Source organism: Tenrec ecaudatus, chromosome 10 (assembly GCF_050624435.1).
Source record: "Tenrec ecaudatus isolate mTenEca1 chromosome 10, mTenEca1.hap1, whole genome shotgun sequence".
Taxonomy (NCBI): Eukaryota; Metazoa; Chordata; class Mammalia; order Afrosoricida; family Tenrecidae; genus Tenrec; species Tenrec ecaudatus.
The window spans coordinates 116,050,436-116,069,823 of record NC_134539.1 but is presented as its reverse complement, the minus strand read 5'-3'; the positions used below and the strand labels follow the sequence as shown (position 1 = coordinate 116,069,823).

Below are 19,388 nucleotides of genomic sequence, written 5' to 3'. Positions count from 1 at the left end.
CTCCCCGCCTTTTAATTTAAGGGGAAATTTTCATTTTATTAGAGACATGCCTCAAAAAGCAATCTGAGGTATTTCTTAAACTTCTTGGGTATGTGAAGCATTAGCTTAGTTTTTCAAGACAGGAGGTTCCATTTCTCTGTAACAAAGTCCTGGCTGACCCACCCTCGGTGCCCTCAGTGAAGGGGCAGGTACATTGTCATGACGGAAGAAATGGCTCAGTGCCACTCTCCTGGGCCTTTTTTCTTTTAACCAGTTTTCCATTTTCTTAAGACGTCACACTGAGTCCCCAGGATCATCCTGTATCCACAGAGCCTTTCCCGAGATCGACTCGGAGGCCTCTCTGGGTAAAACAGTTGCCATAATCTCTGAGCTGACCTCTGTGCCATGAACTGACCCCTCGGATCTACCCCAAAGTAACTGTTTTGATGGCACTTTTTTTTTAAGGCAACCTAAGAAGACTAAAACCAGTCTATTACTGAGAGAACTTGTCTGTCACAAGGATTTGCTTAAACGTGTTTTGTTTGGAGTAAACCCATGCGTAGATGACCGAGACCCGTAACTGCAATCGCTTTTGACTTACCCTGTGTATAAATGTAGTTCCTTTTCAGGGTTGATGGGTGGGATTTGGGTGCCGTGGTGCAGTTAGCGCCCACCAGCTGCCCCACAGGAGGCAAGTGTGGCAGGCTGCTTCCTTCGAGATAGGCAGCACTGGGAACCAGGGCAGGTCTGTTCTGCTCTCCAGGGTCACTCTCAGCCAGCAGTAATCTGGTGCTTGGTGTATGTTTTGGTTTGGTGTAGGGGTGGGACTTCATCTCAGTTAAGTTCTCTTTCGATACCCATGTTGGTAGCTGGCCAATGCTGAGTCCGAAGCAGTCAACCCCAGTATCATATTGCCGCTTTGGGGCTGATACCGTGTGGGCATACAGTTCAGCGCCGTCTGTACACTGTTTAGAGCAGCAGCTTGTGCCCTAAGTTGGCTCAACTTTGCTTCCAAACGTCCTTTCTTCTTTGTCCATCTTTCCTCCCTTTTCTTCCTCTACTTTTCAACTGGAACAGCATTTTGTTGTATTCAGTTTGTATTGTACCTGTTCTCCAAAACCCAGCCCCTGAACACACCTGTCTTAACTTTCAGCTCCATGGACTTTCCGTTTTTGCAGCATACACTTCAGCTACTTGCTCTCTCCCCGTAACTCTTGAGGAGCTTTCATGCACGTCAGAGTCGAACTGCCTGGTGGGCTATCACAGACACCCAAGAGCAGAGCCAACAAACAACACCCCATGGCCATTATTGTGGGTGCCTGTGATTCGACCATCTGCTCACAGTAGAACTGGGAACAAGTAGGTTTTCCATTAAATTTGCCTTTTTAGCAGTTTTGAGAATAAATTTTTAAAAATACAAAAATGTGTGCCCACATTTATGAAACTGTGTTTGTCCTCTTTCCAAAAAACGAGACAAAGCCCTTTGCTATCGAGTCAATTCCACCTCTTAATGACCCTGTGTAGGGTTTCCCATCCATATGGGAGCAGACAGCCGCCCTCCTCTTTCTCCCTTGGAGAGGTGAGTGGGTGTGAACTGCCGACTTTGTTGCTGGCAGTGCAACACTTAACTGAAAGTGCCACCTGGCTCCTAGTACGGGCTCTACAAATAATCGAAGTCAATGTTCATTCTTTTGATGTCCAATGATTGCCCAGAAGTAAAAAACAATTTGATAGGCTTAACCTGTCAAATTAACCACCATCGTTTATCATATTAGGACTTGCATGTTGTATGGTGGTGGCAGCTGTGCCACTGGTACTTCCAATACCAGCAGGTCACCTATACTGGACAGCTTTCCAGACTAAGAGCTTCCAGACTAAGACAGACTAGAAAGAAAGGACTGGTGGTGTGCTTCTGGATTAGCCAGTGACAAGCCTATGGGTCACAAGAGAATCTTACTGCTGTAGTGCTGGAAGATGAGACTTCTCACTTGGAAGGCACTAAACACGACCAGTGATCGCGAAGACGGCTCAGGCCCGGGCAACTTATTCAGTCCAGTCGCCATGGTGGAACCAACTCAACAGCACCTAACAACCATCTAAGTGAAATGCTTAAATTGCCCTCCTGCCTTTCCTACTTTCTGTCTTCTCTCATTCAAAACAGGGAGCTCACGCCTGGTATACATCTAATGATGCTGGAAGAAGGACATCTCCTTCAAATGACATCTTGGCATCCCATCATGTAAAACATTAGAATATCATAAAAGTTAGTTCAAGTGTTTAGTATAAATGTTACCTATTTGCAAATAAACCAAAGGGTTGTCATTTACTTTATAATAGGATTACCTACTGTTTTGATTTAAATAATGAACTCTCATAACACATTTAAAATGTGATTAAGTTCAATTCAATTAAGTTTATACACATCTTTCTTAGAATAAATCTGTGGCATAATGTAATTCACAGTTATTACCGAAGCTTGAATTTCTATCGCAAATTTAATCATAAAACACTTTATTCTGATGAGATTCAGAGGTATGACTCAAAAATATTTCTTCACAATTAGAGTATCCGATTTCACAGATAGAGTTCATTAACGAACAAAGTCAACAATTCTAGTAGGCGATTCCAAAGCAAAAATTCTGAGCTATGTGTCCCAGAGGGAAGGACCAGTAAAAAGTACGGACTGCATGCCAGGTGGCATCAACATTAGCATGTCTAATGGTGATGAGGCTTTCCGTTCCCACAAAGAGAAGCAGCCTCGGAAGCCCACAGAGGGTCCTGTAGGGCACTATCCATCGGAATCACCTTGAGGGCAGTGGGTTGCTGTTTTGCTTTTCTGGGGTTGTTATTATTATTATTCTGCACCAGGAGGAGCCCTGTGGTACGGCCAGGTAAGTGCTGAACTTCTAGCCACAGGGTCGGAGTTCAAGCCCACTGCCTGCTCCGTGGAGATGGTGAGGCCATCCGCCTCAGTGGAGATTTACAAGCCTTGGCAACCCTCGAAAGGGTCACTGCGAGTCAGAATCAGCTTGATGGCGGTGGATTGTGTTATGTTGTCCTTGACCATCATTTCCTTGAAAACCTAACTCTGAGCATGGTAGCTCATTGGCAAATGTGCTATAGTGGAAAATGTCCAACGTGCCTGAGAGCAGAGAGCAGAGCATAGTCAACTCTGTGTATCCACCAGCCTTCACCTGCCTTCTGTCAGCTCTTCCCTCTCCACCTGCCCCTGGCTTATTTTTCAGGCAAACCCCAGACATCACAGTATTTTATCCGTAAATATTTGAGAGGGGCTTTAAAATGTTTCTGGGAAAGTTTCACTATCTTTCACTTCCAATTTTTCCCTGAACTTTTTGTGACTCCTCGTATTTCATTTCTTTCTCTAACTGAAACACTTTTACAAAAACCATAACCACAATACCATTGTCACACCCGAAAAGAACGCACAATTAATTTCTTAATATCATCAAATATCTGATCTGTATATTCCTGCTTCCTCAATTATCTTGCAGTGGGTTTAGGTTTCGGTTTTATCTTGTGGGGCTGTTTGTTTGTATTAAAATCCAAGTAAGGTTCTTAAATTGTGATTGGTTGGTGGGTCCCTTTCGCGTGACTAGATTACCTCCTATATTTCCCACTCTCCCTCTCCTCCTTGCAAACGTCTGTTGAGCCATTTCTTCTGTAGAGTTTCTCACTGTCTGGGTTTTGCTAATCACATTCCTGAGGTGTCATTTCATCTGTTTCTCTGTTTCTTGTACTCTGGTTGTTAGATGTTGAGTCGTGGCTGGGCTCAGCTTCAGTATGGTTTCTGCCAGTTGCTTCTCTGACTCAATCCCTTTGAAAGTGCTGTGGTTTAGACACCGACTTTCGTTGTCAGGAACTTGCTTTTTCAAGCACAAACGTGTTCCGTGAGAGTAGGAATGGGGGTCCCACAGACCTACCCTCTAACACACACACACACACCCCATCTGTAAGACACCTTCTAGAGCACACCAGACATTTGGAGAACGTGTGTGAAAACCACGGCTTGTAAGAAGTGGTTGAAACATTATAGACTACGCACTACTGGGCTCTCCAGTACAGACCATTACCTTTACTCAAAGAGCTGGAATTTTAAAGGGAAGTGCCTTTCTTTGTTCCTAATGCAGAAGACTTAGTCTTAATTCCTTGATGCTTCATCCCAAAGTCTTAAGATACCACCCATTAATCATGGAGTTCCTGCCGTTTGAGGATTTTTTCCACCAAAGATGGGGGTAACTGTAATGAAAACGATAATAGATACCACATGAGCAACCATCACTCGCTGCCATGGAGTCAGTGCTGACCCCTGTGGGTTTCTGAGACTGTGACTGTTTGTGCAAATAGAAAGCACAGTCTTCCACGGAGCAGTTGGTGGTTTCGAACTGCCAAACATGCAGACGGATCACAATCCAGCATGTGACCATTGTACCACCAGGGCTCCGTGAAATTCCAATAGAAGTAAATATTTAGACCAGAGCTTCACAAACTTGGTTTTAATGACACTTCGGACCAAATAAGTCTATCTTGGGGCTTCCCTGCGCATTGCACATATTTAATAGCATCCTGGTCTCATTAGATACCAGTGACACTTAACTAGATTGGACAGCCAAAAAATGTCTCCCACTGTATCCTGCCACTGTATCCAGCCAATTCTGACTCACAGTGATCCTAGAAGCAGAGTAGAACTGCCCCCAGGGGCTCTGGGGCTGTCAATCTGTCCAGGAGACAAGCACCACTAAAGAGTTCCAACTGCTAACCTTGCGTGTAATCCATCATGCCACACGCCCCTTAAAGCCAACAGAGAAGTTCAGAAATTGACCACTGTTAGAAATATGGGCTTCTTGTAGCGTCAGACTCATTAATGATGTTGACATATTGGAGGTCAAGGTAGCTTCACTTCAACTTGTCCTATGAGGAGTAGCTGTGTCTGTGTCTCACCGCAGGGTATCTGTTCTTTCCCTGGGCCCTCCAGATCGATTACTTCAACAACCAGATCATCGTGGACCTGGTGGAGCAGCAGCACAAAGGCATCATCTCCATCCTGGATGACGCCTGCATGAACGTCGGCAAGGTCACCGACGAAATGTTCCTCGAAGCACTGAACAGCAAACTGGGCAAGCATGGCCATTTTTCTAGTCGAAAGGTAATGAATTGGATGAGGACTTCCCATTCATCCAGGGGGGTTTTCTGTGGTGTGACAGTTAAAGGAATTTTATATATTGATTTAAAAGAATTCCCCACCCAGTTAACTAAGAAAGAGAGGCCGTAGACATCCGTGAAGTGATTCGCCACTGGATGAATTCTCTGTCCACATCGGACAGCAAGATGGATAAAATCTTAATATCCAGGAGAGGGAGCTGCAGACTACGCAATTCATTAGAAACAGGAAAACTGAGCAGGAGTCTTTAGAAAGCATGATGTCATTTGTAACCAATAGGTGCAGAGTCCTGGTTCATGTGCTCAACTTTTACTCCTGCATCGGAGCCCTCTGGCAGTGACATAGCTTTTGTCCTTGCCTTTTCCCACTCCTCCTCGGTGGTTACACAGCGTGGTGCAGGCCCTGCCGTCCTTCTTCCCATTGCTCTTTCCATACAGGGAACACCTTCCTTCAATGAATGGTGCCCTTGTTCACGTGCTGTTCCTCACCTTCTGAAAGGGAATGTCACAAACGGATCACCCTTTTGACATCACTGGTGGGAGTGGTGGTCATGGGCACACAGCCATGTGTGCTTTGCATGTAGTATGTTTCTCATGCGTGGTGGTCATGGAATCTTCTAAAGCAGTGGTTCCCAACCTTTCTCATGCTGCGACCCTTTCATACAGTTCCTCATGTTGTGGTGACCCACCCCACCCCCAACCATAAAATTATTTTCGTTGCTACTTCATAACTGAATTTTGCTACTGTGATGAATCTGGCGACCCCTGTGAAAGGATCATTGGGCCCCCAATGGGGTTGCCACCCACAGGTTGAGAACTGCTGCTCTAGAGAAGGGGCATACTCTCTTTAGCCCAAGGCTGCCCTGCAAACACAGGCCGGCTAGCAGCAGCCAGAGCTGAGGGTGAAACAGCTCTCATGTTCCTCCAGTACAGCAGAGACATACATGTCTACTCCCCCATAATCCCTTGTCTGTCGGTGACACCTGCTATGTCTTCAGCACGCGCGCATCTCTGTCCTAACTTTGTCCATCAGAATAGAGAGATGCCATACTCCACTTGTGAGAACACAAACCATCCAGAAACCGATTCCCGCCTGAGAGCTGGTTTAGGCCAGTTACTTTCCGAAACAGCCGCATGGATCGGTCACAAACAGGTGACCAGTGACCCTGCCACAAGCGGGCTTAAGGCTACTACCCTCTGACCTTCGACATGAGGACTCTCCCATTAGAGGTGTTTCTTCAGTTGCTGCCCCATCTGTGCCCCAGACCCTCCATGTGTTTACTTCTGTGCCAGGTGCCATCCTCAATGGTGAGGACAGGGCAGTGAGCAGTTAGAGGCGACCACAATACTGACAGGTGACAGTTTTTAAAATGGTACCAGTAAATGGTCTGGTGGCATCATTGATAACTGTCTTTTTTAAACCACATGACGGTTTCCGAGACTTGTCTCACATTTTGTCTACCAGATGGTAGATACTCAATCATTGTTCATAAAATCTAATTTAATAGGTCAAAATCATACCCAAGAATCCTTATGGAATATTGAATTTTAAATTAAACATGCAACGCTCCCATGCTTTTTAAACAATTATGACTTAACATAAATAAAGGTGAGTCCCACACAAGACCTCAAATCCATCTCATCTCACCTGGGTCATTTCTCCCCAGGAAGTGAATTTGTCGACCGTCTGTTTAGAATGCGTCTTAGGCTCACAACCGTGTGCGGTACTTTTAAGCTATGATGTGACAGAAAATGCTGAACAGCAGTTTATCTGTGGAGTTGGGGATTAGATCCCTCTCCCCCATCTTTGTCTTGTGAAGGAAAGAAATGAAATCATCGAGTCCCTTTCAACCCCTAATACCCCTCGGGGACAGAGGGGTACTGAGACTTTCCGTCTTTACAGGGACAACTAACTCTTTCGGATGTCCTAATCCCTATAAAGCGTTATGCTAAATAGTGCTGTTATCCTTCTGCATGTTGTGCCGGCTACCGTCATTTGCCACCCATTAACTAGAGTTATGGACGTGTGATCAAAGAGGGGTCTGACTTACAACACTAATTTCATTAGGAGCCAAATTATTTCTTATTCATTCAAGTTACCATAGAGAGGCATGCAAACAGTTCAATAAACTGTGAAACAACTACTGAGCATATGATTAACCTAAAAAGTAAATGACAAACCTGTAACTCATTTTTTTAAAAAGAGAGGAGAAAATTCCAAAACCTGTGTCTACATCAGTTTAGACGACAGTATCTAATTAGTATAATACTAATTCTTTTACTAATAGTTAATAGAATCACAAAGTATTGAATTAGTGTGGGCCATCTCCTGTATCCCTTTCCTTGGGGGATTTTCTAAATGAGAAGATTTTGGAGAGTGCTTAATAAGCGAGTAGGAGAGAAGAGTGGAATCTTTCGGAGACCGCGCTGTGTGGTAGCCAGTGTGTCCTGTAGAGGTCAGGCCATCGTTAATGCAGCTCTCGGAAGGAAGTAGCTTTTAAAGGACACTGAGTGGTTATGGGGGAGAGCTAAGATTTGAACCCCAGAAGTCTGCTTCTAATTTACGATAATTGTTCTCTTGTTGAAAGACTGGAGTATTCTTTTATGGTTTAGTTATCTTACCGAATCCACCACCCTGATACGGATTATCAGTTATTCCACGTTAGAACCTAAGTGGCTGTTGTATGTGAATGCATGCGGTGCTTTGCCGGTTCTTAGAGGCCTTCTTCAGAGCCTACCGAATATGAAGCAGTCCTTCACAGGCAGGCGGAGAAGTCTAGTAGCGGCTCTGAAAATGGCCTCGATGGTTTGGATTAGACCAGGAGACCTGCAGAGAGTTGGGGAGGCTACCAGAGCCTTTTGAGAATGTACTTCCCTTGAGCATGAGAGAGCTGCAGAAGGTTGGTCTTCTGGGGATGCAGACCTGGCTGAGTACCAGACGAGCGGAAACCAGGTGAGCCAGGCTGCTCTGTGTGTGGGTCCCAGGAATCATTCCCAGAGCTTCCACGTACGAGCTCTGGGTCTGCGGTCTTTGAGCCGGCCTTTCCGTGGGTGTCAGAGATCAGAACGCATTTCGTAAATGTTAATTGGTAGGACGAAGAGAGTTGGCCCTCGATAATGACAAATATGGCCCGCCCCAAGTGGGTCATGGAGGAGAGATTGTAGTAATCAAAGGGGGCTGGGCTGTGGCGAGGACACGCAGCCAGGATTTGAGTGTCGTGGACAATAGAAGTCTAGTTGTCTCTCAGGGCTCCGGGACTCCTCCATCCCCTCATCCCCTAGGGACTGGCCATCTGGGCCCCAGCAAGTGGGAGAGAAAAGAGGGCCCAGGGGCATCCCCTGAGGAAAGAGACTTCAGGTGGAAGCTCAGTCTTTACCCACAGAAGTCAAATATGAAAACCTAGCCCCACCCCAAACAATTACATTCATAACAATATCAGGGCTTGCGACCTTCTTGGCTTTTTCACCTTTTTAAAAAATTCATCATCTCATTTTTTAAGTTGGAATATATTTTCTGAAAAATTAAAGCCTCCATTTTGAAAATAGTCTCCTTGGTTTCTTAGCTGTGTGCCTCCGACAAAATGCTGGAGTTTGACCGCGACTTCCGGATTCGACATTATGCCGGTGACGTCGTGTGAGTATGTTTGTTCCTGGCACATCAAATGTGGTCTGCATGCAACAGCACTTCAGAAAGTATTCCCAGAGCAAGTATAAATTTCTTTCCCGCCCAGGTGCATTTTTCAGACGTTTTGTGAACATTGATATCTTTTCATCTCTTCATTTAAAAAAAATGGTGATGCTTCTTTGGTTTCTGGTTTGGGTTTTTTGTTGGTTTTATTACCGTATATATTTGGGTATAAGCCGAGTTTTTCAGCACATTTTTAATGCAGGTTTTGTGGTAAAATTAGGTGCCTCGGCTAATATTCGGGTCGGCTTATACTCGAGTATATATATATATAAAATGATTGCCATATACATATATGGTAATCATTTTATTGGTGGGCTCCTACAAATCTTATAACAATCCATCATTCAATAGTATTAAGGACACTTATACATAGGTTGTCATAAACATTTCCAAACATTTACATTTTCCTTCTACTTGAGCCGTTGGTATCAGCTCCTCTTTTTTCCCTTCCCTCTCCAACCCTCCCACTCTTGTGAATCCTTGATCAATTATATATTATTATTGTTACTTAGTAGCTTACACCTTCCATTGTCTCCCTTCACCTACATTTCTGTTATTTGTCCCCCTTGGGGGAGGAAGCTATATATCCAACCTTGTGAGAGATTCCCCCTTTCTGCCCCTCCCCTCTACCCCCCCATGATAGGGTTTCTGGGTTTTGAACACTTGTTGGACAACACTCTGCTCGAGCCCAGCCCCTAACAGTTGCGACTCTATAGAAATTGATTGGTGGCTAACTGAACCATAGGAATCTGTTTAAGGACTGGAGAAAAAAGATGGCTAAGATCAGCCTTGCGCTTAAGGAACCACAGTTTAGTGGGGGATACAGGCAGATGCCATGCGAGTTGGAGCAGCAGCAAGACTTAGCTCAAGATCGCAAGGCATTCCGGAGCTCCGAGGAGACCTAATGAAGCCAGGGTGAGAACTACAGAGAAGCCTTGCTGAGCAAGGGACGCCTGAGTTGAGTTCTAAGCAAGTAACAAGCAAACAAAAGGAAGATGGAAGGGGGAAGAGAGGGCAGCCCAAGCGATGAAGCCAGCTAGGAAAAGACCCAGAGATGCGAGAGTCACGAACGTATGTGAAGTGCTACAGGTAGTTGTGTGACGTGTAACCAAAGTGCTACCATATTGATCTTTAAATGCTGCCGTTCGAAAATCGAGCTTCTTACAGGCCACATCGTCTTCTGATTTACCATGCAATAAAACTCGGAAGAGGTGACTGAAATATAATTCTGACCAAGCGCAGTCTGCTCTGACCCTCCCTCAGCAGCCCTCAGCCTGCTTTTATGGGTTAAAGTTCTTTTTCCCCCCTTTCCCATTAGAAATTCTACTTGTTACCCATTCCATGAAGAAATTAAGCCAAAGAAAGCAAATTATCATCTCTGTAAATGCTGAAAAGACATGCGAAGAAATCTTAATAGCTGTTTCTGACTAAATGACAACACTGGACTTTACAAATACTATGGCTCAAAACGATCGTCCCAATGCCAACTGGCCATTGACCTTGCAGTCACACAACTGCCCCGGCCTTCGGCCCAGCTGCCAGAACCCTGACAAGGGCACATCCCGCACCCTACATATCTGCCCCCCTGAAAGCCCACAGCCCACCTACACAGGATGAGTGTCAAATATGCCTCTTGCCTGGTGAATAACGCGTGTTTTCTTTTCTCTCTTGTGGGTTTCTCCTCTTAGCTATTCTGTCATTGGTTTCATTGACAAAAATAAAGACACCTTATTTCAAGATTTTAAGCGCCTCATGTATAACAGGTAAGACTGCAATTTTATTCATTATCTTTACATTAGGGCTTTGGAATGCATACTTTGTACAATGCACAGGCATGTGATTAGGCAACAGTTGAAGAGTTTCTGGCCAAATTTTCTCCTTCTGCTCAGCATACTTAATGACTAAACTAGTATGTAACCCTGTGAGTAGAGAGTCTGCAGACTTACCGATTTCCCCCACTTACCACTTGGGTTGGCTCAGTGTCTCTATTCGCTGTTGCCAGTCAGTTTTTTACATCCGTACCGCATAGACAGGGCCATTGGGAGCCGTGTCGGGCAGCCTGTGGCCCAGCTAGAAATATTATAGGCTCAGCTTCTCCATGTAGTGACTTTTTGCTCCCCACTAAGAGACCACTCTAATACCACAGTAGTGTCTGTGTCAGTAATTTGGATCATTTTTATAAAACAAGAAAAATGTAATAAATTTTTTAAAATTTAAGTGGCAAATAATTGGCAAATGGTATCCATTGTCACTGAATTAATTCCAGTGGATGCCAGCCCCGTGTTAAAGAGTAGAACTGCTCCACATGGTCTTCTTGGCCATCACCTTTGTGAAAGCAGAGCACCAGACCTTTCTCCCTGGCATACTTGGTGGCTTTGAACTGCCAACCACAGGGTTAGTCATCTAGCACAAGCCATTTGTGCCTCTCAGGAGCAGGCACGCAGTTGCAAGTTCAAATGTACTCTGGATGCTTTGCAAAGAAGGTCCGTGGAGAAGAAACGGTATTTTTCCCCCTTCAGATTATACTTCTGGATTAGAGAACTGTATTCTCTTATTTATTCCATCTGTTCGATCAGTTGGTCAGTAGGCTATCAAAAGTTGTTGAGGCCAAGTATGGGGTATGAGGTTAACACAACCTGACCAAGGTAAATAAAAACAGGGAGTTTGAAATTGAAGTGTATCTGGGGCTCTTAAAAGCTTGTGAGCAGCCCTCTAAGATATAACTAACTATTAATCTCCACTCATATGACCAAAGATAATTAAGGCAGTCAAAGGCTGGAAGAGTAAATTAGGCCAGGGGACTAATAGCCCATATGAACCACAGCTGCTTCTAACTTGAAACCAGAAGTGCTAGAGGGTACTTGGCCCCTAGGAGCCACCAAGAACCCAGGTAGAATGGATAAAAATTGAGAACAAAACTCAGATTCTTAAACAGGACCAGATGACCTGCCAGTAGAGAGTAGAGGACTCCTGAGACTGTCATCCTAAAATACCCTTTGACCTGAGAATTGAACCTATTTCTATAGATCACCTTTTGGCCACATAAGAAGTTGGTGTATATAATAAGCAGTATCACCTGTGAGTAGTGTGCTCCCTTCAACTGTAAGACACCAAATGGTCAGAATTTACCAAAAATCAAAAATAAGACGACAAGGAGGAGAAGGGAAGCTAGAACAATGACATCATAATGAAAATGTTATTTGTATACAAAGTATTCATGGAAAAATTAGTGTAAAAATAGTTCAATGGGAGCCAAATTTGCATGAAAATAGTTCAGTGGTAGTCCAATTTGCTGTGTAAAATTTCACACAAAACATGGTACAATATTATTAGGAGAAAAAACCCATCTCAGAACAGAAAACCATTGAAGGGTAAGGTCTTGATAGCAACAAATGGAAAAGTAGGGAGCCCTATAATCTGTCTTTAAACTAAAGCAGCAAATAAACTGTCAAAATTTAAAAGCTGGGCAAATCTAACTTTTTGGAGCTCTGACAATTAATCAAAACCTTCACAACAACACATTCAAGTAAATTTTTTTTTTAAACTGATCTTAGTAAGAGAGCTTTGTGGAGTTTTAACATCACCTGGTCTCCCCACAGTCTTAAAGACAACAGCCCCCAGCTATGGTACCAGATACCTAGTACCCAAGAGAACAGAATGAACCTTATTCCTAAAGAATTGTTGTTGGTTTTGTTTTGTGTGGTAGCTCCCAAAGTACTGGTCAAAAGATTTTTCCCTGATTTTGCCTAACTCGGAACTCTCCCACGGTTGGGATGGCGATGGGGCCAGCGGTGGTAAAGGGGGAAAGTGGCGTGTGCTGTCTGGAGACATTTAAAGACAGCTAGCTGTAGAGGGCAGACCAATACAAGCCAAACCCACTGCTGTCATTCCATGACCCATCGTCAGTCCAAGTCATAGCCATGCTATAGGGCAGAGTAGAACTGCGGTGCTGTCTAGTGTATAAGGGGCTATAAATCATGCCAGGAGCAGACAACCTTACCTTCCTCCCGATGAGTGGCTGTTGGGTCATCTGCCAACCTCACAATTAGCAACCCAATGTGTACCCCTACATGGATAACAAGGCAAACCACAGACCACAGGAGGCTGGGGAGGAGAAGCAGAAGTTTTGAAACTTCTTTGCATTCCTAGGGCCTTAAAAGTCACATGCATGCACGCACAGGCCTGGGTGTAGGTTCAGAAGATACCAGCGAAGGCCTTAAGCTCAGTCTTGAGATTGTAACCTAGAACCACAATCCAGGGGTGATTCCCAGGATTGCGTTGTCATCCTTGCCCTTTTTGCATCTGACCACGTTTGAATCTCTCTTTCTGCGATTCTCAGTTCAAATCCCGTGCTGAAGAACATGTGGCCAGAAGGCAAATTGAGCATCACGGAGGTGACCAAGCGACCACTGACTGCTGCCACCCTGTTTAAAAATTCTATGATCGCTTTAGTCGACAACATTGCATCAAAGGTAATTGTTCTCTCTTACCAAGAACTATCGTAGTTCACAATCTCTCTTGATACCATGTTTTAGAGAATGTGTGTATCATTTGATTTTAAGTAATAATACATTTAATCTCACTGAAAAAGAAACACATAGTTTTAGACAAATAGACATATTTTGGGCAAAAATTCAAAATGGCTACTTTTTTTTTTTTTTGCCAACCAAGCCCTCTCCACAAGTATTTTCAGTAGCATACTATGCTAAAAATTTTTATATGTTGCTTATGAAAATATCTTGCTGGGAGGGCGTAGTTGGCCAAAAAATATATAACCCAGTTTATTTGCATAAAGAATACTGTATTTAAAGTGAATATCATGATAAGAGTTTTTATTCCTGGCGTTTTCTTCTTCTCCACTTGGCTGGGCAAAAGAGTTGTTTGTGCTTCAGACGACTATGCCATGGTCAACTGGACAGTCGTCTTAGTGAGACATAAAACATACACAAGAGAAACAAAGCGAAGACATCAAACCAGTTGTCATCAGTCAGTTCTAACTCATGGCAACTCGGGTGTTTCGGAGCAGAACTCGGTTCTGTGAGTTTTCAATGCCCTTTGGAAGTAGATGAAGACCTTTCTTCCAGGGGCTTCTGGGTGTCTTTGAGTCGCCACCCTGTGGGTCAGGAGCCAAGTACTCAACCATGTGTCCTTCCTGTATACCTACAAATATGGAACCTCTAAAGTGCAGCCCTGTGCTGACTGCAGACCCGTCAGAAAGAAGGGCACCCAGTTGAGCGGTGATGGGCCCTCAGTATGTTGTATTTGAATAAGAACTGAACAAAGGCAGGGGGAGTTTCAAGAGGAACATTAGTACTTAAATAGTGGGAATATAAAGGCACATTATTGACAGTTCTCTCTGGTGTTTATTGTTCCTCTGGGGAATAATACTCTGTGCGATAACTTAGCTCAGTGCTCCTCCCCCGCTGACAAGTTTGATAAATTAGGCAGCATTCTGGGCCTCGTTATTTTTAGTTCCTTCATTTTTATCTTTCTCTTCTGATGTATTTCCTGTGTGTTTTCTTCTTTATTGGTTTCTTTTTTTTTTCAAATCAACTTCCTCTCTAAGAATTTAAATCTATATTTCTGGTTTCTTCACTGTGCATAAATTAGCAGCTAGCACAAAAACATGTTATTCTTTCAGTCAGGATTCTTTGGCCTCAGATGACTTGGAATAAGCAGACTTTGTTAGCGTGTGTCCTTAAGCCAGAGAGAGGGGGGGAAGGGAGGGGAGAGAGAGAGAGAGAGAGAGAGAGAGAGAGAGAGAGAGAGAGAGAGAGAGAGAAGGGGAAAGGACACAGGAGACAACAAGTGGAAAGGACACCCTTACAGACACGCTTTCATCTCAGTGTCTGCCTGCAGGTCAGCTTCCATCTACTTCACAAAAGAAGAAGCAGTACCCCAGAAGGAAGGTAGGAGGTACAAGAAACAGAGGCAAATGCAGAACTTTACAAAACAAATTTATAAAATTCATTAAACTTAGGTAACGGGAAAAGTAATCAACTTGGTATCAAATACTGAAACGTTGTCTCTTAAAAACCTACAGCTTTCTACAGTTTTTGTATCAGGAATTACATTCAGCTACTACTAATAAAAAAACCCACTGCCATTAAGTCAATTCCAAATCATAGTGGCCTTACACAGGCTCTCTGAGACTATTCTTTGGGGAGCAGGCAACCTCATTTTTCTCCTGAGGAACAGCTGGTGGGTTTGAACCACAGACCTCACCTTTAGCCACCCAACCATCTAACCCACGGCACAGCCAGGGTTCTTTTCTAATAAACGAACCATCCACTCCAAATGAGTGATTTAAACCAGAGAGAGCAGTTCATTTGTCTGTGCGATCAAAGTAGGACAGAAGAAGGCATTCGTTCCAGTATAGCAGCTCCAAAGTTTTCATGGCCTCGTTCCTCCTGCCTTTTTGTTCTACTATCCTCAAAGCTCCATATGACTCCCCGGTGGGAGTTCAAGACTGTCACTGTTTACCAGAGGACAAAGCGCCGTCTTTCTCCCATGGAGCTGCTGGTAGTTTAGAACTGCCTACTGTGCAGATTGCAGTCTGCTACCCTAGTGCCTAACTTCCACGCTCCTAACCCCCCAGTTCACCCACTCTGCTCCCAGGACCTCTTAAGGTGAAACTGCACCTGAGAGTAAGATCTCTATGAGCTTTTGTGGTTTAACCTTGTAAAACACTAAGGATTTGTCAACTTTAGGGTTTCGTAGGTTGAGTCAGCCTGGGTATTCATAAGCGAGAGAAGAGGCGGCATTTCAAAGTTGAGAGAGAACGGTGATTAAATATAGAGTGTGTTTTCTCTAGAGTCCCTATCTGAAGATTTGTCTATTCCTAAACAGGATGAAAGGGCTCCCCCCACCCACCCACCACCACCTGCTAATCCTTAGTGTCTAATCCTGGGTTATCATTTCCTGTGGAAAATCAGTGAATACTGGTAAAATTCCACTCTCCTGGTAAAGTTACTTACAGTCATACTCAAGTGATGCCTTACACCAAGAAAGCTGTGCTGACATGACTCTATACGTTACCAAGTTGGAAAGCCTTCTCTAATGCCCGTTGTAATTTTCTATGTGGCCCAAAGATCATTTAGAAGTATATGCTTCACAAAGTTTGTGGGAAAATGGAATTTTTTTGAACATTTTGAGGCCGCTTTGTAGTTCTTATTTTCCCACCATATAGGGATTTTCTGATTCATTTTCTCTCTCTCTCTCTCTCTCTCTCTTAATCATTTTATTAGGGGCTCATACAACTCTTATCAGAATCCATACACACATCCATTGTGTCAAACACATTTGTACCTTCGTTGCCCTCATTATTCTCAAAACATTTGCTCTCCACCTAAGCCCCTGGCATCAGCTCCTCATTTTTCCCCTCCCTCATGAATCCTAGATAATTTATAAATTATTATTTTGTCTTATCTTTCACTGTCCGACGTCTCCCTTCACCCACTTTTCTGTTGTCTGTCCCCCATGGAGGAGGTTATATGTAGATCCTTGTAATCCGTTCCCCCTTTCCAACCCACCCTCCCTCCACATGATTATCTCTTTTTAATCTTGATTTCTAGCTTAATCTCATCTAGTAGGAGGATGGTCTGTGATTGCCCAAACCAAAAACCATCAAGTCAGTTCCACCTCTCAGTGACCCCATAGGAGAGGGTAGGCCTGCCCCGGGGGTTCTGAGATGGTGCCTGTGTTCAGGAGTAGAACACTGTCTCCACGTGGAGCCACCGCTGCTTGTCCAGCTGCCGACATCGCGGTAACAGCCCAACACACAAACAAGCCACTGTGCCCCAGGGCTCCTATTGCAGACCGTAGAATTCGCCCAGCTTCCTTTCTGGACATGTTGTCCTGGTAGAGTAATTTGCACTCAGTGTTCTCTACAGGTGATACGTGGTCAACTCTGACAGACGTATTATTTTTCCACCTTTCCATGTGAGAACTTCTAACCTTAAATTGGGGAAGAAAGGAAAAATAAACACCTTGCCTCAGAAGTATAACCAACTACTTGATCCTCGTGCTTCAAGCCTGAGACTGCCAACACTAATGAGGGTGCAGTGTCAGGGTCGGAGCTTTCCCTCCAGCACCGTATGTCATTGCGGGATTTCTTTCTTTAGGAACCCTACTACGTACGTTGCATCAAACCCAACGACAAGAAATCCCCACAGATATTTGATGATGAACGCTGCCGGCATCAAGTGGAATACCTTGGCCTACTGGAAAATGTGAGGGTGCGTCGGGCAGGGTTTGCCTTCCGCCAGACATACGAGAAGTTTCTTCACAGGTGAGCATAGACTAAGCAGAAACACCTAAAAGCAGGCTGGGAAGTACATAGCCCTCCCCTACACCACCTCATATCAGCACACATTCCCAAACCAGGTTACTACCAGTGAGTCAATCCCAGCTCATCGAGACCCTCTAGTACCTACGAGAACTCCCTGGAGTTTCTGAGGCTGGAGTCTTTACAAAGAGCCTCACCTTTCTCCAGCAGAGCCACTAGTGGGTTCGATCTGGGTCGCCAACTCTGCTCCAGGGTTCTGGTCAGCACACATCAGGTGCTCTATAAGCATTTGTTGAAAGACCGAGAGTGGAGGAAATTGCAGAGCAGGAAAAATTTCCCAGAATCCCAACTCTGTGGTTTTTGGATGGTAGGAAAAGTTCTTTTTTTGGGGGGGGGGGGAACACATGTACATGGATTTGGACTCCCGTCTGAATTGACATCCTGACTGTGCGACTCATTCACTACATAACCGTGGGCAGCAATTTAACACCTTTGACCCTATTTCTACATCTGTAAAATGAAGATCACACCTACCTCAGAAGGCTGTTGTGAGGATTAAATTAACCTAAGTAAAAAGCCCAATTGCCTAGCATATAGTAGATGCCCAATTAATGCTGCTTATCATTCCTGACATTACTAATCTTAATAATAATATTAATTAGTTAAGTTAGAGACGTTCTGACATTCGTCTACCTAGGTTGAATCCTGACTTCACATAACCTTTCATCCTCCAGTTTCCTCACATATAAACTGGAGATAATAATAGTTACTGTCTCTGAGGTTGCTGGAGGAACTCACTGCAAGGTATAGATGTAGAATAGTGCCTGGCATATAGCAATCCCATAGCAAATGTTGACTATCAGTGCTTCTGTTCGTTTATTATTCATAATGATAATGGGAATCAAAACAGCAATGTTTTCAATTCCATGTACTTGTTTATCAATAACAAATATTTACTGAGCATTTCCTATGTTCTAGAAATGTGCAGATCCCAACCAAAAAATGAATGAATAAATAAATACATACACACATAAAGAATAAAACAAGAGGATGCAGGAAATTGAACTCCTGTAGCTGAATCCGTAGAGATAGCAATGTCCGGAATGAACCCGTCGACGTGATCAGAGAAGAGGAGTGTGCGGGGACAGGGCTCTAGGGCGGTAATCAGTGAGGTGGTTTGGGTTTGGGTTTTTGCCATTTGAAAAATCAAGCTGAATTTAATTTTTCCAGGCAGTTTTCCATGATAAGTCACTATTAATGTCCTTTCCAGGAGAGGTGGCCATCAATCAACTCTTTAGATTGGGTGCCAGGGAATAATGCCCAATTAGCTCTCTCTCTTTTTTTTTTTACAGTCTTAATGGTATATAATTTATGTACCATACAATTCAACAGTTTCAAGATAGTAAAGCGTGTGCAGTCATGACCACAATCAATTTTAGAATATGTTCTTCATTTGTGTACCTATTATCATTAGGTCCGCATGTCATCCCAAGTTCCCCTGCCATAACCCTAAGGAACTCTCAATCTAGTTACTGTCTCAGTGGATTACCTATCATGCATCTCATATAAAGAAAATCACAACAAAAACCCCAACAACGGACCTCCATCCAGAACAGCGGTGCTCAACCTTCCTAGTGCCCTGACCCTTTAATACAGTTCCTCCTGTTGTTATGACCCCATATGTGGGTGTATCTGCAGGTGGGCGGACCCGTCTAGAGACTGATAGAGAAGCGGTGTCTCGGTTCCTAAAACCATAGGAAATATGGTCTTAGGCGACACCTGTGAAAGGGTCGTTTGACACCCCCCCCCATGGGGTCGCGACCCCCAGGTTGAGAATGCTGATCTAGGAGGACCAGAAGGTAATAGAAGTTAGAGCTAATCAACACTGGATGTCTTAGGTACGGAGAGTTGGTTGGGGGTTGGTGAGTGACATGAAAGTGGCATGGGACGAGACAGAGAGCAGGGTGGTGCCACAACACGTCTAAGTGCTTAATCAGATGAAACCCACTGGAAGGTTGAAGCCAGCACTGATGGGATCTTACGGATGTCTGAGAGACCCCTGCCATTCCGTGAAGGGGAAGCAAGAAACGTTTAGGACACTGGCAGGAGCCCACAAGATGACGTCATGATAGTGTCTCAAGAAGGTGATGCTCGGCATTGGGAGGGCGTGGGATGGCCAGGGTGTTTTTGGGAGGCGGTGCTAGAGATGTGCTCATGGACAGGATGTGATGAGAGAGGGGAAGGAAGGATGAGAGC

At 44.2% G+C, this 19,388-nt stretch overlaps 1 protein-coding gene across 1 annotated transcript in view; it reads left to right on the top strand.

Moving 5' to 3' along the window:
- Positions 1 to 19,388, top strand: part of MYO1D (myosin ID) — a 333,146-nt gene that overhangs the window by 127,972 nt on the left and 185,786 nt on the right. Inside the window, exons 11-15 of the mRNA XM_075561385.1 lie at positions 4,973 to 5,143; positions 8,721 to 8,791; positions 10,534 to 10,608; positions 13,185 to 13,317; positions 16,969 to 17,135. Of these exons, the coding sequence (XP_075417500.1) occupies positions 4,973 to 5,143; positions 8,721 to 8,791; positions 10,534 to 10,608; positions 13,185 to 13,317; positions 16,969 to 17,135 (617 nt within the window). The remainder of the gene's footprint in view (positions 1 to 4,972; positions 5,144 to 8,720; positions 8,792 to 10,533; positions 10,609 to 13,184; positions 13,318 to 16,968; positions 17,136 to 19,388) is intronic.